A 25,042-nucleotide genomic window follows, 5' to 3' on the forward strand; every position below is an offset into this window, starting at 1 on the left:
TCTCTTGTTGCGGAGCACAGGCTCTAGGCACATGGGTTTCAGTAGTTGCAGCACATGGGCTCAGTAGTTGTGGCTCGCGGGCTCTAGAGCGCAGGTTCAGTAGTTGTGGCGCACGGGCTTAGCTGCTCCGCAACATGTGGGATCTTCCCGGACCAGGGCTCGAACCCCTATCCCCTGCATTGGCTGGTGGATTCTTAACCACTGCACCACCAGGGAAGCCCCTACACCAGCTTCTTAAAACCCCTCTATTCCACTCCTGTTAGTTTATAAGGAAATCCATGGCAGATTCCCAGCACGCTAGAGTTCAGGCACCTCAAAGACAATTGAATTTTTAAGGGGAAAAAATATGTAGACGTGTTGAGTACAATGCTTGCCTGGCACCCAACAAGAAGAGCTCACACTTGCTAAATTAGTATATGCTGAGCTTTGTCCTAAACACATTGAATCCCGACAACAGCCCTACAGGGTAGATTATTATTGCCAGCTCTGTTTCACCGGTGATTAGACTCAGATGCAGAGAGGTTAAATAATTTGCCCAGGTAGTGCAGGAAGCAGGATTCGAACCTGCAACTCCAGACCCGGCCCTCTTAGCCACTACCCCCACTACACAACAGCAGAAGCAGCCGAGACAGCCTGGGGTGGGGGGGGAGGGGGTGGGAAGCTGGCAGCATGGGGATGTGCAGGAGGGTGTATTCAGCAGTAGTTCCTGCCATCCCTTCGTCTCCCACCAGGACTGGTCACTAACGGGAGTCGTGAGGCAGAGCGGAGCAGGCGGAACGCAGGAAGGGGCAGCCAGCCATAAACCCACCACAGAGAGCACCCTCTGGAACGAAGGATCTGGCACCCACACCGATGCAAGTGCCCCCTCCTTCCCGAGTGGTTCTTCAGGTCTCCTACTTGTTATGGGAATCAGGGCTGGGATAGGTTAGAATTAGAAGTACGATATGGAAAGTTAATGGTTTGGGGAACTGGACAGGTAAAACCAAAAAAGAAAGAAGAACTGGCGAGAAGAGAATTTATTTTCCATTTCTTTATGAGGAGCTAGTACGCTCTTATCGTATAGAAACACTGGGAATAACCCAAAAACAATTAGGATGAAATCATGGGGGAAAAGGTCTTGTACTATATCCCTTGGTTAGTTGAATCTTGATTAAGTTGATCTGGGTTGTCCAACAAAAAAATAGTAACAAACAAGAACAGAGAGGACGATCTACACGTGGAACAACTCGTACAGAACACCTACTGAACGCTGGCAGAAGACCTCAGACCTCCCAAAAGGCAAGAAACTCCCCACGTACCTGGGTAGGGCAAAAGAAAAAAGGAAAAACAGAGACAAAAGAATAGGGATGGGACCTGCGCCAGTGGGAGGGAGCTGTGAAGGAGGAAACGTCTCCACACACTAGGAAGCCCCTTCGCGGGCGGAGGCTGCGGGTGGCGGAGGGGGGAGCTTCGGAGCCGCGGAGGAGAGCACAGCAACAGGGGTGCGGAGGGCAAAGCAGAGAGATTCCCGCACAGAGGATTGGTGCCGACCGGCACTCACCAGCCCGAGAGGCTTGTCTGCTCACACGCCGGGGCGGGCGGGGGCTGCGAGCTGAGGCTCGGGCTTTGGTCGGAGTGCAGGGAGAGGACTGGGGTTGGCGGTGAACATAGCCTGAAGGGGTTAGTGCACCACGGCTAGCCGGGAGGGAGTCCGGGGAAACGTCTGGACCTCCCGAAGAGGCAAGAGACTTTTTCTTGCCTCTTTGTTTCCTGGTGCGCGAGGAGAGGGGATTAAGAGCACTGCTTAAAGGAGCTCCAGAGACGGGCGCAAGCCGTGGATAAAAGCACGGACCCCAGAGAGGGGCATGAGACGCTAAGGCTGCTGCTGCTGCCACCAAGAAGCCCATGTGCGAGCACAGGTCACTATGCACACCCTGCTTCTGGGGAGCCTGTGCAGCCCGCCACTGCCAGGTTCCCGGGATCCAGGGACAACTTCCCTGGGAGAACGCACGGCAAGCCTCAGGCTGGTGCAAAGTCACACCGGCCTCTGCCACCACAGCCTCGCCCCGCACTCCGTGCCCCTCCCTCCCCCCGGCCTGAGTGAGCCAGAGCCCCTGAATCAGCTGCTCCTTTAACCCCGTCCTGTCTGAGCAGAGAACAGACGCCCACCAGCGACCTACACAGAGAGGCGGGGCCAAATCCAAAGCTGAGCCCCGGGAGCTGTGAGAACAAAGAAGAGAAAGGGAAATCTCTCCCAGCAGCCTCAGAAGCACCGGATTAAAGCTCCACAATCAACTTCATGTACCTGCATCTGTGGAATACATGAATAGACAATGAATCATCCCAATTTGAGGAGGTGGACTTTGAGAGGAAGATTTATTATTTTTTCCCCTTTTCCTCCTTTTGTGAGTGTGTATGTTTGTGCTTCTATGTGAGATTTTGTCTGTATAGCTTTGCTTCCACCATTTGTCCTAGGGTTCTATCCGTCCTTTTGTTTTGTTTTGTTTTGGTTTTGGTTTTGCTTGTTTTTTTGTTTTTGGTCGTTTTTTTTTTCTTTAAAAAAATTTTTTTTCATAATAATTATTTTAATGACTTTATTTTATTTTATCTTCTTTCTTTCTTCCTTTCCTTCCTTCCCTCCTTCCCTCCCTCCCTCCCTTCCTCCCTCCTTTCTTTCTTTCTTTCCTTCTTTCTTCCTTCCTTTCTTTCTTTCTTTCTTTCTTTCTTTCTTTCTTTCTACTTTTTCTTGTTTTTATTCAAATCCATGTGGATGAAAGGCTCTTGGTGCTGCAGCCAGGAGTCAGTGCTGTGCCTCTGAGGTGGGAGAGCCAACTTCAGGACACTGGTCCACAAGAGACCTCCCAGCTCCACATATTATCAAACGGCGAAAATCTCCCAGAGATCTCCATCTCAACACCAGCACCCAGCTTCACTCAACGACCAGCAAGCTACAGTGCTAGACACCCTATGCCAAACAACTAGCAAGACAGGAAAACAACCCCACCCACTAGCAGAGAGGCTGCCTGAAATCATAATAAATCCACAGACTCCCCAAAACACACCACCAGATGTGGACCTGCCCACCAGAAAGACAAGATCCAGTCTCATCCACCAGAACACGGGCAACAGTCCCCTCCACCAGGAAGCCTACACAACCCACTGAACCAACCTTAGCCACTGGGGACAGACACCAAAAACAACAGGAACTATGAACCTGCAGCCTGCAAAAAAGGAGACCCCAAACACAGTAAGATAAGCAAAATGAGAAGACAGAAAAACACACAGCAGTTGAAGGAGCAAGGTAAAAACCCACCAGACCTAACAAATGAAGAGGAAATAGGCAGTCTACCTGAAAAAGAATTCAGAATAATGATACTAAAGATGATCCAAAATCTTGGAAATAGAATAGACAAAATGCAAGAAACATTTAACAAGGACCTAGAAGAAGTAAAGATGAAACAAGCAGTGATGAACAACACAAAAAATGAAATTAAAAATACTCTAGATGAGATCAATAGCAAAATAACTGAGGCAGAAGAATGGATAAGTGACCTGGAAGATAAAATAGTGGAAATAACTACTGCAGAGCAGAATAAAGAAAAAAGAATGAAAAGAACTGAGGACAGTCTCAGAGACATCTGGGACAACATGAAATGCACCCACATTCGAATTATAGGGGTTCCAGAAGAAGAAGAGAAAAAGAAAGGGACTGAGAAAATATTTGAAGTGGTTAGAGTTGAAAACTTCCCTAATATGGGAAAGGACATAGTTAATCAAGTCCAGGAAGCACAGAGAGTCCCATACAGGATAAATCCAAGGAGAAACATGCCAGGACACATATTAATCAAACTGTTAAAAATTAAATACAAAGAAAACATATTAAAAGCAGCAAGGGAAAAACAACAAATAACACACAAGGGAATCCCCATAAGGTTAACAGCTGATCTTTCAGCAGAAACTCTGCAAGCCAGAAGGGACTGGCAGGACATATTTAAAGTGATGAAGGAGAAGAAACTGCAACCAAGATTACTCTACCCAGCAAGGATCTCATTCAGATTTGATGGAGAAATTAAAACCTTTACAGAGAAGCAAAAGCTGAGAGAGTTCAGCACCACCAAACCAGCTTTACAACAAATGCTAAAGGAACTTCTCTAGGCAAGAAACACAGGAGAAGGAAAAGACCTACAATAACAAACACAAAACAATTAAGAAAATGGGAATAGGAACATACATATCGATAATTACCTTAAACGTATATGGACTAAATGCTCTCACCAAAAGACACAGATTGGCTGAATGGATACAAAAACAAGACCCATATATATGCTGTCTACAAAAGACCCACTTCAGACATAGAGACACATACAGACTGAAAGTAAGGGGATGGAAAAAGATATTCCATGCAAATGGAAACCAAAAGAAAGCTGGAGTAGCAATTCTCATATCAGACAAAATAGACTTTAAAATAAAGACTATTACAAGAGACAAAGAAGGACACTGCATGATGATCAGGGGATCAATCCAAGAAGAAGATATAACAATTCTAAATATTTATGCACCCAACATAGGAGCACCTCAATACAAAAGGCAAATACTAACAGCCATAAAAAGGGAAATCAACAGTAACATATTCATAGTAGGAGACTTTAACACCCCACTTTCACCAATGGACAGATCATCCAAAATGAAAATTAATAAGGAAACACAAGCTTTAAATGATACATTAAACAAGATGGACTTAATTGATATTTATAGGACATTCCATCCAAAAACAACAGAATACACATTTTTCTCAAGTGCTCATGGAACATTCTCCAGGATAGATCATATCCTGGGTCACAAATCAAGCCTTGGTAAATTTTAGAAAATTGAAATTGTATCAAGTATCTTTTCTAACCACAACGCTATGAGACTAGATATCAATTACAGGAAAAGATCTGTAAAAAATACAAACACATGGAGGCTAAACAATACACTACTTAATAACGAAGTGATCACTGAAGAAATCAAAGAGGAAATCAAAAAATACCTAGAAACAAATTACAATGGAGACACAACGACCCAAAACCTATGGGATGCAGCAAAAGCAGTTCTAAGAGGGAAGTTTATAGCAATACAATCCTACCTTAAGAAACAGGAAACATCTTGAATAAACAATCTAACCTTGCACCTAAAGCAATTAGAGAAAGAAGAACAAAAAAACCCAAAGTTAGCAGAAGGAAAGAAATCATAAAAATCAGATCAGAAATAAATGAAAAAGAAATGAAGGAAACAATAGCAAAGATCAATAAAACTAAAAGCTGGTTCTTTGAGAAGATAAACAGAATTGATAAACCACTAGCCAGGCTCATCAAAAAAAAAGGGAGAAGACTCAAATCCATAGAATTTGAAATGAAAAAGGAGAAGTACCAACTGACACTGCAGAAATAAAAAGGATCATGAGAGATTACTACAAGCAACTCTATGCCAATAAAATGGTCAACCTGGAAGAAACGGACAAATTCTTAGAAAGGCACAACCTGCCAAGACTGAATCAGGAAGAAATAGAAAATATGAACAGACCAATCACAAGCACTGAAATTGAAACTGTGATTAAAAATCTTCCAACAAACAAAAGCCCAGGACCAGATGGCTTCACAGGCGAATTCTATCAAACATTTAGAGAAGAGCTAACACCTATCCTTCTCAAACTCTTCCAAAATATAGCAGAGGTAAGAACACTCCCAAACTCATTCTACGAGGCCACCATCACCTTGATTCCAAAACCAGACAAGGATGTCACAAAGAAAGAAAACTACAGGCCAATATCACTGATGAACATAGATGCAAATATCCTCAACAAAATACTAGCAAACAGAATCCAACAGCACATTAAAAGGATCATACACCATGATCACTGGGGTTTATCCCAGGAATGCAAGGATTCTTCAATATATGCAAATCAATCAATGTGATAAACCATATTACCCAACTGAAGGAGAAAAACCATATGATCATCTCAATAGATGCAGAGAAAGCTTTTGACAAAATTCAACACCCATTTATAATAAAAACCCTGCAGAAAGAAGGCATAGAGGGAACTTCCTCAACATAATAAAGGCCATATATGACAAACCCACAGCCAACATCATCCTCAATGGTGAAAAACTGAAAGCATTTCCACTAAGATCAGGAAAAAGACGAGGTTGCCCACTCTCACCACTATTATTCAACATAGTTTTGGAAGTTTTAGCCACAGCAATCAGAGAAGAAAAGGAAATAAAAGGAATCCAAATCAGAGAAGAAGAAGTAAAGCTGTCACTCTTTGCAGATGACATGATACTATACATAGAGAATCCTAAAGATGCTACCAGAAAACTACTAGAGCTAATCAATGAATTTGGTAAAGTAGCAGGATACAAAATTAATGCACAGAAATCTGTGGCATTCCTACACACTAAGGATGAAAAATCTGAAAGTGAAATCAAGAAAACACTCCCATTTACCACTGCAACAAAAAGAATAAAATATCTAGGAATAAACCTACCTAAGGAGACAAAAGGCCTGTGTGCAGAAAATTATAAGACACTGATGAAAGAAATTAAAGATGATACAAATAGATGGAGAGATATACCATGTTCTTGGATTGGAAGAATCAACATTGTGAAAATGACTCTACTACCCAAAGCAATCTACAGATTCAATGCAATCCCTATCAAACTACCACTGGCCTTTTTCACAGAACTAGAATGAAAAAATTCACAATTTGTATCAAAATACAAACGACCCCAAATAGCCAAAGCAATCTTGAGAATGAAAAACGGAGCTGGAGGAATCAGGCTCCCTGACCTCATACTATACTACAAAGCTATAGTAATCTAGACAGTATGGTACTGGCACAAAAACAGAAAGATAGATCAATGGAAGACTGTAGAAAGCCCAGAGGTAAACCCACACACCTATGGTCACCTTATCTTTGATAAAGGAGGCAGGAATGTACAGTGGAGAAAGGAAGGCCTCTTCAATAAGTGGTGCTGGGAAAACTGGACAGGTACATGTGAAAGTATGAGATTAGATCACTCCCTAACACCATACACAAAAATAAGCTCAAAATGGATTAAAGACCTAAATGTAAGGCCAGAAACTATCAAACTCTTAGAGGAAAACATAGGCAGAACACTCTATGACATAAATCACAGCAAGGTCCTTCTTGACCCACCTACTAGAGAAATGGAAATAAAAACAAAAATAAACAAATGGGACCTAATGAAACTTCAAAGCTTTTGCACAGCAAAGGAAACCATAAACAAGACCAGAAGACAACCCTCAGAATGGGAGAAAATATTTGCAAATGAAGCAAATGACAAAGGATTAATCTCCAAAATTTATAAGCAGCTCATGTGGCTCAATAACAAAAAAGCAAACAACTCAATCCAAAAATGGGCAGAAGACCTAAATAGACATTTCTCCAAAGAAGATATACAGACTGCCAACAAACACATGAAAGAATGCTCAACAAACAAATCATTAGAGAAATGCAAATCAAAACTACAATGAGATATCATCTCACACCAGTCAGAATGGCCATTATCAAAAAATCTAGAAACAATAAATGCTGGAGAGGGTATGGATAAAAGGGAACACTCCTGCACTGCTGGTGGGAATGTGAACTGGCACAGCCACTATGGAGAACAGTACGGAGGTTCCCTAAAAAACTACAAATAGAATTGCCATATGACCCAGCAATCCCACTACTGGGCATATACCCTGAGAAACCCATAATTCAAAAAGAGTCATGTACCAAAATGTTCATTGCAGCTCTATTTACAATAGCCCGGAGATGGAAACAACCTAAGTGTTCATCATCGGTTGAATGGATAAAGAAGATGTGGCACATATATACAATGGAATATTACTCAGCCATAAAAAGAAATGAAATTGAGCTATTTGTAATGAGGTGGATGGACCTAGAGTCTGTCATACAGAGTGAAGTAAGTCAGAAAGAGAAAGACATATAGCGTATGCTAACACATATATATGGAATTTAAGAAAAAAAATGTCATGAAGAACCTAGGGGTAAGACAGGAATAAAGACACAGACCTACTAGAGAATGGACTTGAGGATATGGGGAGGGGGAAGGATAAGCTGTGACAAAGTGAGAGAGTGGCATGGACATATATACACTACCAAACGTAAAATAGATAGCTAGTGGGAAGCAGCTGCATAGCACAGGGAGATCAGCTCGGTGCTTTGTGACCACCTAGAGGGTTAGGATAGGGAGGGTGGGAGGGAGGGAGACACAAGAGGGAAGAGATATGGGAACATATGTGTATGTATAACTGATTCACTTTGTTATAAAGCAGAAACTAACACACCATTGTAAAGCAATTATACTCCAATAAAGATGTAAAAAACAAACAAACAAACAAAAAGAACACAGGACTTTGGAATTTGGTCTCCTCTCCCTCAGAGTTGTGTCAGGCCCTTGGGTTAGCTGTCCCCAGCCATTGCCAGCCTCTCTCCCTTGGGAAGACAAGTGGTCTCTTTCCCAGACTCCCTTGCAGCTAGGAGGGTGACCAAGTGACCCAGTTCTGGTTTGTTAAACAAAAGGTGGAGTCTGCTGTGCCTGGGTGGAAGTGAGGGAATGGTTCTGGTCAAGATTTTGTATTCCTGATTAAGAAAGACAGATGTGGCTGGCCTCTGCCCTGTTCGTCTTGCTCAAGCAATGGACCTCATGTCTGTAGCTGTGGCCGCCATCATGAAACCACAAGGGGATAAACCAGCTCAAACAACAGTGGAGCAAAGAGAAAGAAGCCCAAATCTCTGATAACGTCACAGAACTGCTAAACCTGCCCGGGACTGCCCACGACAGGCTTCTCGTTGTCTGAGAAAAATAAATCCCTATTGACTGGAAAGACTCTAAAGTTGCTTGTAGCTAAAAGCATTCTTAACTGACACAATAACTATACAGACTTCTAGCTCATCAGTTCCTCTCAAAGTGTATTTTCCTCTGGGGGCTCTTCCTCCCTTCCACTCCTTTCCACATCTTCTCCAGCTCCAGCAGTTCCTCTGCAAGGCAGGACACAAGAAGTAGGTGCCATGGTTGGTACAGGACGAGGGCAGTGCTTTTTGAGGGGCTACTGCTTAACAGCAAATGTCTTCATCAACTTTCTGCTCGCATCAGCAAGCAGCCCATCTTTCAGCTGATCACACCAGTGACGGCATCTATAGGAAAACTACATTAGTCAGGCAAACCTCACAAATAAGCCTGCATTTTCCCCAGGTAGACGAGCTGGCTCACCTATGAGAAATAAAGGATAAGTCTCAGTTGCAATGTTCAAAGTTGGGTTGGGTTCTCGTATCAGGGCAACAAATCTCTCTTCCTGCCCATTAACCTGGCTATCTGAGCTATAAAGATTTCAAAATGCATGGGCACGTCATGAGTCATCAAGCCATACATCCATAACTGGGAAGAATGCTGTGGTGGAAATTTGTGAAAAGAGTTGGAAGAATAAAACCCACCATCTTGCATAAAGAGGTGAAAAGTAGGAAGAGAATGGAACTGATATTTTTAAGTGTTTCCTGTATGGCAGCTATGGAACTAGAACCTCCACACATGTCATTCTTCTGATCCTCAACAATATCAGGAAAGCTCTGGAGGAGTCCCACAGCAGAGGCACATATAACTGGTGCCGCTGTGGGATGGTACCAGCTCTGTTGGACCACCAAGCCCCAACTCTGCACCACGTTGCTCCACTGCCTTCCGGGCCAGCAAAGGACGCATGCTGTTATCAGATCTGCCTGCCTAGTAGCCACCGTCATTGTACTTTCCAGCAAGAGTTCTCTGTTTATATAGTATGTATGTCAGATCTTCTTCCTTCCAGAAGAAGCATAGTCCCAGGCAAAACTCCAAAACAGTTGGCTTCTCCTTGATTTCCCTGCCTCCTTACTCAGCACTCTTTCCCAAACCCTCTCATCAGTGCCCTTACAATATATTCGTGCAGTGTTTCTAACCCTCTATGAGAACCTGTTCTCAGGAAAGAACAGGAGAGCCACTCATAGTATAGAATAAATGACTGGCAATCACTTTAAATGGCTACCTCTGCTGAATAAAGCCTTATGCTGAAGGAAAGACGCTCCAACTGAACTTCCAGCCTTCACAGGAGAGGGTCTGGGCATAGGGGTCGGTGAAGGCAGAAGAGAAATGGCTCCATCCCAATGCCCCTGAAATCCCAGCACACAGGCCTCAGCCTCCCTCCTTCACCCAGAGACAGCTGTGCACGTGGCTGTCTCCTGGGCAAGGCTCTTGCTGCCAGCAGTAGTTTGGGCAGTACTTCTTACTCCAGGTAAAAATCCCACTGGGGTGAGAGTAGGGAAAAAGGAAAACTTACTTTCATCCTTTATCTAGGAAGAAAAATGCATGTCCCCTTCTCAGACAAGAAGCTGATGAGCCTGCTAATGTCAAATTATCACGACAGAATCTTCTCTCTCTCTTAGGTCTCACTGTTGTTTCCTAATGTTTCCTAATATAAATCCGTAGTTATGTATTTAAGTTCTAACTTGTTCCGGGCACTGTGCTATGTGCTGAGGCTGCAAAGATGACTAAAACACAGTTCTCCTCATGGAGGTCAGAGTCCATCTGAGTGTAGATGCTGGATATTTAAAACATGGTAGTAATAATAATAGCTAATATTTATCAAGTCCTTAGACTGCACGAGTCATTGATTCAAGGGCTTGATAAATGCATTATCTCATTTCATTGCCACATAAGGCAAGTACTATTATTAGACCCATTTCACAGGGCAGAAAACTGAGGTTCAGAGCTTCATAACTCACCCAAGTTCTTATCACCAATCAATAGCAGTGCCAAGTTTGAACTAGGCACTGACTTCACCACCATTCTGAGATAATACAGATAGCAAAGGACATCTGAGAGGGTAGGAAGAGGAGAGAAGTCAAGTGGGGATGTTAGACCCAGTCCTTAGGCAGTCTTAGCTACACGCTTCAAGCCCTGGTCTGTGAGGATGCACCTTGCTCGTAAGGTTTGAACTGCAGATTTTCCCCCCAAGGGGAGAGCTCTGGTAGGTTTACAAGTTTGGCTGTATTTCACTCTAACTATTTTGAACTGTGTGGGCTCTCAGGAGCTCTCTGGAACTTGAAATTCAATATGGTATATTTGGGTTTTAGAAGAAAGGAACCAAGATTAGAGGTATGAGGATCTAGTAGCTTACTTCTAAGGAGAAAGCAAAAGCTTCCCCATAATCTTGCTTCATAATGCAACAGATTTGGCAAGTGTATAACCTTTATGAGCTTCATAAGGAAAGTGAAGACAGCACCCCTGTCTCTACCCGAGGTTAAGGTCTGGTCTCCCCAGGTTCCATCCAGCTCCAATTTCTAGAAGCCCGAGTCGATAGGGTTAGCTCAACAAGTGACTAAGCACAAATTTGGTCAGAAAACTCCAAGCCATATACGGGAAGAAAAGTACAGAGCAGAGCAGGGTCAAAAATGGAGAAAATGCTTTTCTTAATTTCGGTGGTAATTTCTCATGGTCAAAGTTAAAAAAAAAAAAAAGTCAAGATTAAGGGACATAGACTAACACAGGTATCAGTATACTTTTCTTTCCAGATTCCCTGAGCTGTATGCAATGGTCTAAAGCTAAGTAGACGGATTTGCTTAAACCTTGCCCGTGAAGTGGCATTGGCTTTTAAGAGCTGAGGAGAAAGCACACCTCTGGTTAAAGGTTGGACATATGACTTGTAGCTATTTCAACAAAAATAGTCCATCGGGGCAACGTGTCCTTTGCTCACAATGAGTTAATTTTGATAGACTATTTTTTAAATCATGATAGCCGTTGCTTCCCTGGTACGGGGTAGAAGGATGACTGGGAATATTCTACTAAATAAATAAAGAACATTCTCTTCTCTTACCAAGTAAAGTGTAAAGAGACACAAGCAGTGCAGTTGGGCTTGCATCGTCACAGTTTTCTTTATTCAAACTCCTGTGAATAAACCGGAGATAAGTTGATTAGTTGCCAATCCTGTTAAAACCATGTTTCTCCAAGCATAAAGGGTCATTGGATCACATTCATTTATAAACCTAGTAGAAGGCATCCCTGAAGTTCAGCCTCTGCTCTGTGGAACAGCCTGGCCTTCCAGAAGCTTCCTGATACCTTGTCCTCCACAGCAACCACAGGTCAACATCCGGAAACAAGCGTGTGCTAATTCCATCTTTACTAACTGCTTCACTTTATTAGTCTTCTTCATTTAAGAGTCTTAAATGATAGGCAATAAGTATAATTTTCACTCATTATATGCGTGGGGGATATATGTTTTGGCAAATGCCACAATAAGTAGATACTAAAATGTTTGTGGTGCTGACTCAAACCTGCAAATAGATGAGCTTCTTCAAGCAGGAAGAACCCAAGAATGTTCACAACCCTTCATTCAAAGACCTCACCAGCTGCCTCTTTGCTCTTCTAAACCTTGCTGTTAACTATGCCATACATCTAAGGAAAAAATGTACTTCTTATTACTTCAAAAGCAACCCAGTAAAAATCCAAACTCTGCCCCTCTTCTATTCTGTTCAATGTTATTTTTCCTTTTTCCTCGTGCCTTTGCATTTCACAGAAATTATAATTTTCACCCTAAGACACATCATGACTAACTGATTTTAAGATCTGAGATAAATTTTCCACACGGCCTGTAAAGCAGGGTTGCTGCCTATCATAATATTGGACTGCTAAAACAAAACAAAACGAAAAACCAGGGAAGTGAAGAATGCATTCACTTCACTAAAATTCCAATTATTTTATTGCCTCTAGGGATTGTGGATGATCTTGGTTTATTTCTTTATTTTTTCTTTATTTTTTAAAGTTTTCTGCATTGAACTTATATCATCAATATAATCAGCATGGGAAAATGGTTATAAAATTCTAACTACTCGAAAACTTTAGACCCTGAAATTGTTTAATTCCTTACTCTTGGATAGCTTATATTTGAACTTTATAGAGGTCAAAGTACTATCACATTTTAGCTTCACAAATGCCCTGGGAGATAAAGATAGAAATGAGCATTTATTAAGCAGCATTCTATAGGGTAGATTAGTGGAGGGACCTTTACAAACAGGATGTCAGGTACAGAAGGTAAACTCTGCGTCAGCCTGGACCAGAAACCCAGCTTGACCTTTCATTAGCTGTGTGGCCGTGGGTGTATTACTTAATCTCTCTGTGCCTCAGTTTCCTCAAATGGAAAATACATAGCAATTGCTCAGTAATAAATGAGTGCTCTTATGAGTTTCTCACAGACACAATGAGTTAGGAAATGTTACTCTTATTTTGTACATGAGGAAATTGAGGTTCAAAGTTAAGCCATTCACCTAAAGACACATAGCTAGGAAGTGATATTGCCATGTTTCCAACCAGATCTGTCAGATGCCAAAGTCCAAAGAGCCTTTCGAGTCTTTCTGCTACACCCTACACAGTGTGATAGCTGGACAGACGTAGCTGTAGGTGTAGAGATGTAGAGACATATAAAATGTACATATTGCTTGTATATGCTATATAAATGAAGCAACTTGTCCCAAGGATCTACAGCTGTGTTAAGGAAGAGCTAGGACTACAACCCTTCAGTGCAATTAGAGCTGTAAATTTTGTGAATGTTTAGAAATGAGCTTTTGCAACAGAATTAGTCTGGTCGCTGTGTCCAAACATCATTTTAGAATTGGCTCCTTGTCAAACACAAACAAGACATTTTTCTGCTGCTTTAGACTGCTCACGGGGTTTGGAAACACACAGAAACCAATAAGAATCGCAGGTTCTAGCATATTGCAATATGAAATGTATCTAAATGAATAAATTGGTATTCTTAAGTCTAATTGGTCTTTTTTTATATTAGCCAAATAAACATGATCAGCTATCAATCAATATTTGCTTAAGAGAAGTAAAAATACAGACAATAATGACACATTGGAGGATCTTTCTCCTCAAACCCCTCAGCGTTCAAGAACTTTTATTTATTTTTATTTTTTTGGCTGCGTTGGGTCTTCACTGGCACGTGGGTCTTCTCTAGTTGCGGTGAGCGGGGGCTACTCTTCATTGCGGCGCGCAGGCTTCTCACTGCTGTGGCCCCCCACCCCCGTTGCGGAGCACAGGCTCCGGGCGCACAGGCCTCAGCAGTTGTGGCTCGCGGGCTCTCGAGCGCAGACTCAGCAGTGGTGGCGCAAGGGCTTAGTTGCTCCGCGGCACACGGGATCCTCCCGGACCAGGGCTCGAACCCGTGTCCCCTACATTGGCAGGTAGGTTCCCAACCACTGAGCCACCAGGGAAGTCCCTCAAGATCCTTTAAATGCTGCTTCCACTTTACTCGTCTGGCCTTATCTCCCACACCCACCACACCCAGTAATGCTGAGCACCCCACGGACTTTGCACCGAGCTTCCCTGTCTCCACAATTTGTCACTGGCTGTTCTCCCCACCCGGCACAGGGCCCCACCTGGAGTAAATGACAATTGATATTTTCTGAATCAAGCTGGATTGAGATTATCCTTTCTCACTTCTACTTTTACTTCTCATACCCTACCATCTAAGACCAACTTATTCATTTATTTTAAAATCACTGAATTTAATAATTCTATTATGTGCCAGATACTGTGCTAAGAACGGGGATGACAAAATAAGGGGTACAAGGTCTGCCTCATGGAGCTGGAACCTACATCCTTCATGAAATCTCCCTGATTTCCAGCCAGAAGCATCTTCCTCTCAAGGCCCCTCCTGCCTGCGTTTTATTTTTTATCACGTATTTACATGTCTGTGTTGCTGCCACTACTAGAATACAAAGTCCTTCAAGACAGAGGCCTCATTTTAAAATTATATTTTTTGAACCTCTCATGGCTCTTCATAGTATGGCTTGCACATACTAAGCTCTCAACAGATGTTTCTTAACTTCTAAAACACTTGTGATTGTCTAACATTGGTATTCTACGAATTTGTCCAATCTATAAGAGCTTTCAGAATAAACAGAAAATGTTAAAGGAAACGAATTTGAAATCTAAAGATTTATTTTGATGCAAAGTAATACATTTTTATTGTTGACAAAGAGGATTATTTCTCTTTTAAATACATGAACAGATTTCTGTTCAGTAAATAGGTTAAGAGCTGGTTGATATATATACCATCTCCACTTGAAATGATTTTTTTAGCACTTTCAATCTCCCAAAGACATGTAAGTTGAATGATAAAAAGCAAATAAAAATAAATTAAATGCCTTATTTTAGTCAGATGCTCAAACAGGCCACCGTCTGGGGTGTTTTAATGGAACCTAAAAAGTAAACGTAACATTACCCTCATCCTTTCTTTTGTCATTTACATTCAGTTTCATCCTTCACGGAAGGGTTTCTGGTGGGAAACAGAAGTAATTGCTTTCTGCTCCCATGCCTAGGGTCTCGTGATTTCTTTGTGGACAAATCTATCATACCATGTGGTTGTTAGTTTGTCTGGTTTGGATCCTGGCTCCTTCACTGACTAATGTCTACTCAACTGTAAAGCAAGGATAATAATAGTATCTACTTTTGAGAGTTATGGGACTCAATAAGTTAATATTTTGAACAGTGTTTGTCAAATAAAAATTCCTTCTGCCACCCAAGTTTGCTTAGTCAGAAATTAAATATTGTCCCACAGGACAGCTCCTATCACAATTCCCAGCTTTCAACGGCCCTGGCCATAAGGATACTCAAGAAGCACCCTTCACAGAAACACCCTCACAGCCAGATGAAGTGGCCAGGCAAAGCCTTCGTCTGAGTGATCCAAGGCAAACTACACCACTGCTAGGATGATTCCAGAAGAGGACTTCAGCCTCTCAAACAAGTCTTGCCTATATTTCCTCTTTTTACAGACATCATTTCACTAATGAATACCACGTCCTGGATCATAATGATGCTGGAGGGAAACCATGGTTTATAACTCAAATTGCCTAAAATCACCAAACCATACACACTTGATAGATTATTTCACAAACCCTACCCGGCAAAGGATTGGAGTAGATTTCCAGATAATTCAGTGACATTTCTTCTGAACTACCTGAAATAGTTGATCCAACCATCTGCTGGGAATTTTTGCTATTCGTCAGGGTTTCCTCAGGTACAAAGACTAAATTCAGACAGTTTCTATGGCAACTATCTGAGATGGCAAGTACATCCTTAGCAACAGAGGTCAAAGGTTTAGGGGGAGTTTTAAAAAGCCACCACCACTTGCTTTAATCTTGGACCACTCACAAATGCAGAATCAGGGCTGCTGGACTTGCAGATTAGGGCTGAAGCCTTCGTTTAATTCACCGTAGCCCAGAAAACACTGAAACCCTCCACATCCTGAATCTGTGTCCAGCCAGGATAACAACACAAAGGCAGCTAACATCTACTAGAAGCCCTTTGTCTCAGCACATGCGGAGAGATTTATATGAATTACCTTATTGATTTTTCATAAGAACCCTATGAAGCAGGTACTGTTAAAATTTCTCTCTCAAAGATCAAAAATCAAGAGGTGAGGGTCAAAACAGTTACCAGACTTGTCCAAGATCACACTGCCTGGCTAATTGCACACCTGTACTCTATTCATATATTATTCTCTCTATGAAAGCACAAGCATCCTGATAAGGAAGACATCTAGCGGCACTGAATCTATTACACATCTTTCCAAAAATTCAAAAAGGTTTTTTTTCACTCCATAGCTGCCCTTCTTCTTCAGACGCTGACATGAGGCTGCCTTCTCAGAGGGCCGTCAGTCTAGGAGACTGGGCTCCTACAGCACATCTATTTCTGATTTGTACCCTCTCTCCTCCTTTCCTTCTGACCTTCACCTCAGCAGTCTCTCATTTTTCAACCAAGCCGAGTGTTATGGGTTGAATGGTGTCCCCTGCCTCAAAATTCATGTTGGAGCCTAACCCCCAAGTACCTCGGAATGTGATTTTATTTGGAGACAGGGTCTTTACAGAGGTAATGAAGTTAGAACTAAGTCATTAGGGTGGGCCCTAATCCCATATGACTGGTGTCCTCATCAAAAGGGAAAACCTGGATGTGGAGACACACATAGAGGAAAGACAACATGAAGACACATGGGGAAGACAGCCGTCTGAGAGCCCAGGAGAAAGGCCTCAGACCAATTCTTATGGTCCTCAGAAGGAACCAGCCCTGCAGACACATTCATTTTGGACTTCGAGCCTCCAGAACTGTGACACAATAAATTTCTATTGCTTAAGCCACTCCGTCTGTGGTACTTTGTTACAGCAGCCCTAGCAAACTAATATATCAAGGAACTCTAGTTTTGACTGATAAAGGCACTGCCGTCCCAGGATAGGGTGGCCTCGGATGGGGCTTTATCCAGTTATTATACATGCAGTGCCCACGGCATCCCAGGGGGTCCACTCCAAGCTTGATTGAATCTCCTGCTGGGCTCCAGAGACTCCAAGAGGCATTTTTAGACACTCCTGTCATTTTGCCATTTATCTGAGTAAGGACAGGAAATTTCTAGGTCCCAGTTCTCAAACTCTGCAAGTAAATCAATACATAAGCATTGAGTTTTTCCCCCCTTCTTACGAAAGCTAAGTGATAGGCAAACCTTAAATCGAGTCAGTCATGGCTCATCCCTTTTGTTAAAAAAAAAAAAGTTAAGGGCTTTGAATTAAAACACTTCACCATGCTCTAAGGCTAAACCACACATTTCCAAAGAACAAAGAAGGTACAGAGGAGAGGACTGCAAAATTTGTTTTCAAATATCATAGGTGATGTGGACAGGAAAGAATGTGACTAGAATTCATAACATCACCAGAACCAAAGAGCACCAAATAATCCTGTGTGCCATTTACTTTACCTCTGCACTGTATATTGCTAAGAGCAGCATAACTTATACAGCAAGACCAGCTATGAATAAAGATCAGATAAAAAGCCTGCTCACACCATTGTTCATCAAGTAATGTTCAGATCAATCATGCCCATCTTTTGTGTTCTCACTCACAAACCTCTGGTACCAATTATATCACTTAAGGTTTAGAAAACAATCACAGGAGGATCTGACCAATTTGCACTCTTGGCAAATTAAGGACCCGATGAAAGTGACCATCAATAAGCTAGAAACAGACAGGCAGGCATAAAATCTGGGCTGCTGCCTTGCACTTCGGACTGATTAGGAGGGAGGAAGGAAGGACCAAGGAAGGAAAAGGAAGGGTGGATTGCCCCCTCCCCACCCAACATACACATAAATGTAAGCACTTTGTCCTCTCCCTAAACTTCGTAATAAGTATGCCAATCTTTCAGCATATGAAAATCTGGATTTACACATATGCAAAATTGAGGGTGATTTCTTACTTAATCAATAGGTTCATGATCAGGTAAATAGTCTTATGAGAGGATAGATGGCTCCTCTTAAAATATTTTAAATTTCTATGATTGACTTAAATACAAATTACAAGCATAATTATTAAAGAAAATAATAATGAGTTCTAAGGGATATTTTAGGAAGTGTGCTCACTCTTACTCCCAGCCGGCTATCGTCCCACCCGGCACTCCCCCAGCATGAGCAAGGGAAGGGGCAGGAGGGATGAGGAGGTCAGAGGGAAGGGAGGCCCCCCCACATGGGGACACAGATGGCGACCCCCCCACCCCGTGGTGCTTCTCTGACATCTTAAGCAGACTGGCAGTAAGTATGTCAGTGTTGAGTTCTCTGAGGTGCACAGGTTTCCACCCCAGAAACTCTACAAGGGAGACAGAGGGAGGACTTTATTTCTTCCATATCTAGCAGAACAACATCACAAGGGTCTTTTCTAGCCTAAAAAGGAGGGTAGAAATCACTATTTCTCAAAAAAGTGGCTTAATTATTTTTGACAAAGTGTTGCTTCATGCATTATACAACATTTCTTTGTGTATTATAAAGTGCACAGATGAGTATTTTGTCAAGATAATAAAACTACACATTCTGGCCTTAGAAATTCAGTACGAGGTAAATCTCAATTAGATCCCATCCCATATGGTTTAAACACTGAGATTTAAAACAAAACAAAACAAAAGACTTGCTATAATACTAGCTCATTTATGAGGTGACCTTGAGGCAAGGACTCTAATGACAAAAATGCACAGTCATGCTCAAGTGTAGTAGGCTAACTTTCTGATTTCTGTAATTAAATCATAATTGACAACTGGGATGGGGAAGAGAGTAAGGTGGAAATAAATTTAGTTCTATCTTCATAAAGGATGCCATACCACTATGAAATCTCACTCATTAGCTAGTTTTTTTAATAATTGAAAGTTTAAAAAACTAGCATTTAATGAACATTTACTAAGCTAAGTACTTTGGAAGACTTATTTCATTTAAGTTTCACAACTATCCTATAGGCAGGTCCTGTTGTCATCCCACAGGACAGGAAACAGCTCAGCGAGGTTGAGGAAATGGTGTCAGTCTGACTGCAGAGACCAAGCACAGACCCTCTGTGTGAGGAAGATGTGCTCATCCTTAGTTTAAATATTCTTTAAGGGCATAAATCTACTTTTCTGATTTCTCTTTATCTCTTACTCAGAAACACAAGTCCTAATGTTTTAAAATAATTAACATACGGTAAGAAATCATTGATTCAGAATATCATGGATGAGAGAACTCAGTGTCAGGCTTACAGAATATTTTAAGAGAAATTAAGTTATTTTTGTGTCACATACACAATAGCCAAGGATTGCTTTGTCTGTCATATATGCATAAGTGAAAAACTCATCTTGAGTATGGTTAAAACCTCAACCACTAGGTGAATGTCTGCTTTTATTAAGTTAATATTTCTTATACCTAAATAAACATTCATGTTTGTTCTCACAAGTAACAAATAGAGAGATAGATATTCCCCTAACAGAAGTCAGTACTCTTTCCTTGTTTAATCATTGGGGAGACCACAGAACAACTAGCTCCTTCTAAATTCAACACCAGAGATTTCCGAAGGAATACAATTGTATGCCAACAAATAAATATGTATATTTCTATCTGTGTAAACTAAGAGCCATAAAAGCACTTATTTGTCAGCCTTTGGAGAAAGGGACACAGTGGTGCTCAGCTTTCCTTCTCAGTCATCTCTCTTGACCTGGAAGAAAAGCGACAGCACACTCTCCAGAGAGTTCCTTTGACAAAGGAATAGGAAGTCGAGTTGCTGCCAGGATATATTTTGCCTTTCATAAAAGAATGGAGGAGGTACCAGAAATGCAATCTTCACCTTGAATGACAGTGACTTTTCCCAGGGGACATCTTAGCAAGTTTCAAAGGATGCCACGCCCACATCTCACCAGAAGGCTTATAGTGAAACATCAGAGGGGCTTTAAAATGCCTCATTAATGTTGTCCCAGAGGTCTCTGAGACTGTCCTCAATTTTTTTCATTCTTTTTTCTTTATTCTGCTCTGCAGTAGTTATTTCCTCTACTGTATCTTCCAGGTCACTTATCTGTTCTTCAGCCTCAGTTATTCTGCTATTGATCCCTTCTAGAGAATTTTTAATTTCATTTACTGTGTTGTTCATCATTGTTTGTTTGCTCTTTAGTTCTTCTAGGTCCTTGTTAACCATTTCTTGTATTTTCTCCATTCTATTTCCAAGATTTTGGATCATCTTTACTTTCAGTATTCTGAATTCTTTTTCAGGTATTTCCTCTTCATTTGTTAGGTCTGGTGTGTTTTTACCTTGCTCCTTCATCTGCTGTGTGTTTCTCTGTCTTCTCATATTGCTTAACTTACTGTGTTTGGGGTCTCCTTTTCTCAGGCTGCAGGTTTCATGGTTCCCGTTGTTTTTGGTGTCTGTCCCCAGTGGCTAAGGTTGGTTCAGTGGGTTGTGTAGGCTTCCTGGTGGAGGGGACTAGTGCCTGTGTTCTGGTGGCTGAGGCTGGATCTTGTCTTTCTGGTGGGCAGGTCCAATATTGGAGAGGGTGTGGAGAAAAGGGAACACTCTTGCACTGTTGGTGGGAATGTAAATTGATACAGCCACTATGGAGAACATTATGGAGGTTCCTTAAAAAACTAAAAATAGAACTACCATATGACCCAGCAATCCCACTACTGGGCAAATATCCTGAGAAAACCATAATTCAAAAAGAGTCATGTACCATAATGTTCATTGCAGCTCTATTTACAATAGCCAGGACATGGAAGCCACCTAAATGTCCATCGACAGATGAATGGATAAAGAAGATGTGGCACATATATACAATGGAATATTACTCAGTCATAAAAAGAAACGAAATTGGTTATTTGTTGTGAGGTGGATGGACCTAGAGTCTGTCATACAGAGTGAAGTAAGTCAGAAAGAGAAAAACAAATACTGTAGGCTAACACATATATATGGAATCTAAAAAAAAAAAAAAAATGGTCATGAAGAACTTAGGGGCAAGATGGGAATAAAGACACAGACCTACTAGAGAATGGACTTGAGGATACGGGGAAGGGGAAGGGGAAGCTGGGACAAAATGAGAGAGTGGCATGGACATATATACACTACCAAAATAGATAAAATAGCTAGCTAGTGGGAAGCAGCCGCATAGCACAGGGAGATCAGCTTGGTGCTTTGTGACCACCTAGAGGGGTGGGTTAGGGAGGGTGGGAGGGAGGGAGACGCAAGAGGGAAGAGATATGGGGACATATGTATATGTATAGTTGATTCACTTTGTTATAAAGCAGAAACTAACGCACCATTATAATTGCTTAATTATACTCCAATAAAGATGTTAAAAAAAAACAAAAAACCTCAAAAATAAATAAATAAAATGCCTCATTAAAAAAAAAAGCAAAACTCAAGTGTTTTCTCATCCTCTCATATTATTGGACCCCACTTCTTTGGCATAGAATTGGTTTCTCCCTTGCTCAATGGACAATGTAGTTATTGCAGCATTACTGGGCTTTTTCCCCTAGAGAATGAAACAGCAACTTCTCAGTTTGACCTGCATCACCTGCTTGAACTTTCTCATGGAAAGAAGAGATAATATTCATTGAACGTCTGTTGCGTGTCAGATAAGGTAATGAGTTCTTTACACGCTGATCTAATTTACTCTCACAATCACTTGGTTAGGCAAATATCTCCATTTTGTAGATGAGAAAATTAAGGTACAGTGAGCTTAAGCAATCTGTTCAGTGCTTGCTGGCCGGTATGATGAAACTGGCCTAACCCATCTGCCCAACCCTGAAGACTCATAAACTATATACCCAGCAGTCCATGATAAACCCTCACTCAGTAAGACTCATTTGTTTCCTGGTGAGAGCTGAATGCCATCCATTTTCCATGTCACCTAAACATATGCTTTCTTCTTCTTTCAAATTATTCCTCTCTTGTTATCTAAGTTTTTGAAGAAAAATAAAGACAAGAAAATATTAGAGAATACATTGCTCTTCCAATCTCCTGTTTGGTATCCCCCATCACAGAGGGCATCTATTCCCAGAAAGTCACTCACAATGAAAAAAAAACTGAGACAGAGGCAGGGGCTGGACCTTTGAAGACACCAATAAGCTGTACAGGTTTTGACATCTCAAAATAATCACACATTAGTTGATGTTACATCTGCCAATGTGGCCAAAAGAAGGACCAGAATCTGACCAACATACACACCAGCCTTGCTTTCCCAATTGGGAAGGCAGATCTGTCTGTTTTCAAATCTTATTCCGCTTCTTTTAAGAAAGGGCGTTTTTCCTCCTATGACTTTCCCCTTCCCTGATGTGTCCTGGGCAGTCAGTCCTAAGAATCCTAAACTGGGGGCTTCCCTGGTGGCACAGTGGTTGAGAGTCCGCCTGCCGATGCAGGGAACACGGGTTCGTGCCCCAGTCCGGGAGGATCCCACATGCCGCGAAGCGGCTGGACCCGTGAGCCATGGTCGCTGAGCCTGCGCGTCCGGAGCCTGTGCTCCACGGCGGGAGAGGCCACAACAGTGAGAGGCCCGCATACCACAAAAAAAAAAAAAAAAAAAAAAAAGAATCCTGAATTGAATCTCACTCTAATTTTTGAAGACCACATCTGAGATATGACACTTTGTGAAAATGAGATTCCAGCCCTGATTTGTAGAGTATAAGAGCCCCAGGGCATCTCAGGGCTAGGAACTTTTTTTATATTTTAATTACAAAGAATGGGTGTAATCCACATTTAAACATCCAAAAGTTTATTCTTTTCTTTAATGTCACTACCAAGCTAGATTCAAGCCAAACCACTTCATCCAATGAATTTATAAAAGATATAGACTAATAAAAAGAAACCACGAAAGAAATTATGCTCGGTAAACAAAACTTATCACACTAGGAATAAACTTTCCTTCCCAGCAAAAGATAACATAGCACCCCTCAAGGAATCAATTTGTCCAGCAACTTAAGTAATCCCTCCATCATCTATTCTGTCATTCTTAAAGAAATACGCTATCGACATAGTTAAGACATGTCAACGCTTACCTTTCTGTAAGTAAGAAAATGGTTGTTAAAAGTTATTTTCTTCCATTCAGCTGTTGAGACTCTTGCTGGGACTTGAGTATCTTCCCCAGAGGACACTCTCCTGCTCTGCTCTGCTTCCCCAGCCTCTCCCTTCACCTTCAGTCAAACATTAACCGTCGACTGGCTTTATTGATTTTCAGGAACCATCAGGTGTCATAAAAGGTATTGTACTCCAGGAAAGAAATGCGTTTGTACCAAAAGAAGTTAATTCACATCTAATACATCTCCAAACAGGTTTCTGAATTTTGGAATGTAGGTTTAATAAATTAGAAGACAAGAAGAAGTTAAAGTGGAAAAACTCTCTGTGTATTCAGCTACCTGTAGAGTGCGAGGTCCATGACATCTAAGAGTTTCATCCATATTTTCTCCCCCACCACTTAGCACAGAAGACTCAGCTGACATATATTTGTGTAGATTCCGTCTTAAACACAGACAAGCACAGGGTGCCATGTCTGAGCAGTGACTCAGTTCATTGATAACCAGACAGGAGAGACATGGGAAATGACTCAGAAGGTACAGCCAATGACGTAAACGGGCTGCATCTGCTTCTGAAACCCAAGGGTCCTCTTCAAAGTCTGCATGAAACAACCAGCAGTAGCCTTCCCCCAAACCACAAACCAAGTCCTTTTTCTCACCACTCTGAGAATGGATTTGCCTGACAGCAAGTTACTACTTTTTTCACTCAGAATGAGGTTTCCGATTAAACAACATGGCCCCAGATTTCTTAAGGCAAGGGCTCTTTTAGACAGATTCCTGATTCCCACCCCTCAGTCACTCTTGGAATCTACACTAAAGATGAGAATCAAGGTCACCTTTGTGTCAAATTTGATATCCATTCTGATATTCATTTCTGGGCTTCTCCTGAGCTGTGTTGTGTTTTCCATCTGCTAGGTGGGCATCGAGCACAATGAAAGCACAAGAGCACAGCCCACTGTCTAGATGGGCTTCTTGCTTCCCAGATCCCCTCAAGAAGACTTAGTGATTGCTCTAAGCCTCGTTTATCTTGGGGACCGTGAAGTGAAACCATCTAGTTGCGTGCCAGTGCTTAGCATACTCAGTGGACCAGCAGGCCCAGGAAAGATCCTTCTTCCTCTGTCTCACAGCCAAGATAACTACATTGAGGGAAATGAGGTCAGTGAGGCTAAGCAGCTCTCACATTCTTAACATCTGTGCCCTCCCCTGAGCTGAATGAAATGACTCGGTTCCACAAAATCAAATAGTTTCCTCTTGTATGTTTCACTTCCCGAATCAATGACAAGCATCTCATGGCATTGCTCTGAAAGGAGTTTGCTTCTTCTTTGGAAATTTTTTGTACTTTTTAATAAGGTATGCAAAAAGTACGTTTAAATCTATAAAGTTTTCTGTAAAAGGATGTATATATATATATCACTTTTAATCCTTGTTTCTTAGCAATATTATACAGCTATGTTCATAGCATATGTTAAAAAAGATGTTTTCTTGTTTAGTCTTTACAACATGGCCTGAAGTGGATTCCATCTTATAAACAGAAAACAAAGGCACAGAGGGGTTTTACCTGTTGCCCAAGTCACACAGCCTGTGATTACAGAATCAGGACTCCAGCCCTCGTCTGTCTGAGTCAAAGCCCAACCTATTCACC

The 25,042-nt window shown here is 41.7% G+C and overlaps 1 protein-coding gene across 1 annotated transcript in view; it reads right to left on the reverse strand.

The window, feature by feature from the left end:
• CDH17 (cadherin 17) overlaps positions 1-23,816 on the reverse strand; it is a 99,654-nt gene extending 75,838 nt beyond the window's left edge. Inside the window, exons 1-2 of the mRNA XM_027131405.1 lie at positions 23,386-23,816; positions 11,887-11,957 (exon numbers count right to left, since the gene is read on the reverse strand). Coding sequence (XP_026987206.1) covers positions 11,887-11,931 — 45 coding nt within the window. The 5' untranslated portion in view covers positions 11,932-11,957; positions 23,386-23,816. The remainder of the gene's footprint in view (positions 1-11,886; positions 11,958-23,385) is intronic.
• Between the last annotated feature and the right edge of the window lie 1,226 nt (positions 23,817-25,042).

The sequence above is a fragment of the Aethalodelphis obliquidens genome, unplaced genomic scaffold, assembly GCF_003676395.1.
Source record: "Aethalodelphis obliquidens isolate GAN/ISIS:26980383/991018 unplaced genomic scaffold, ASM367639v1 scaffold39, whole genome shotgun sequence".
In the NCBI taxonomy this organism is placed as follows: domain Eukaryota; kingdom Metazoa; phylum Chordata; class Mammalia; order Artiodactyla; family Delphinidae; genus Aethalodelphis; species Aethalodelphis obliquidens.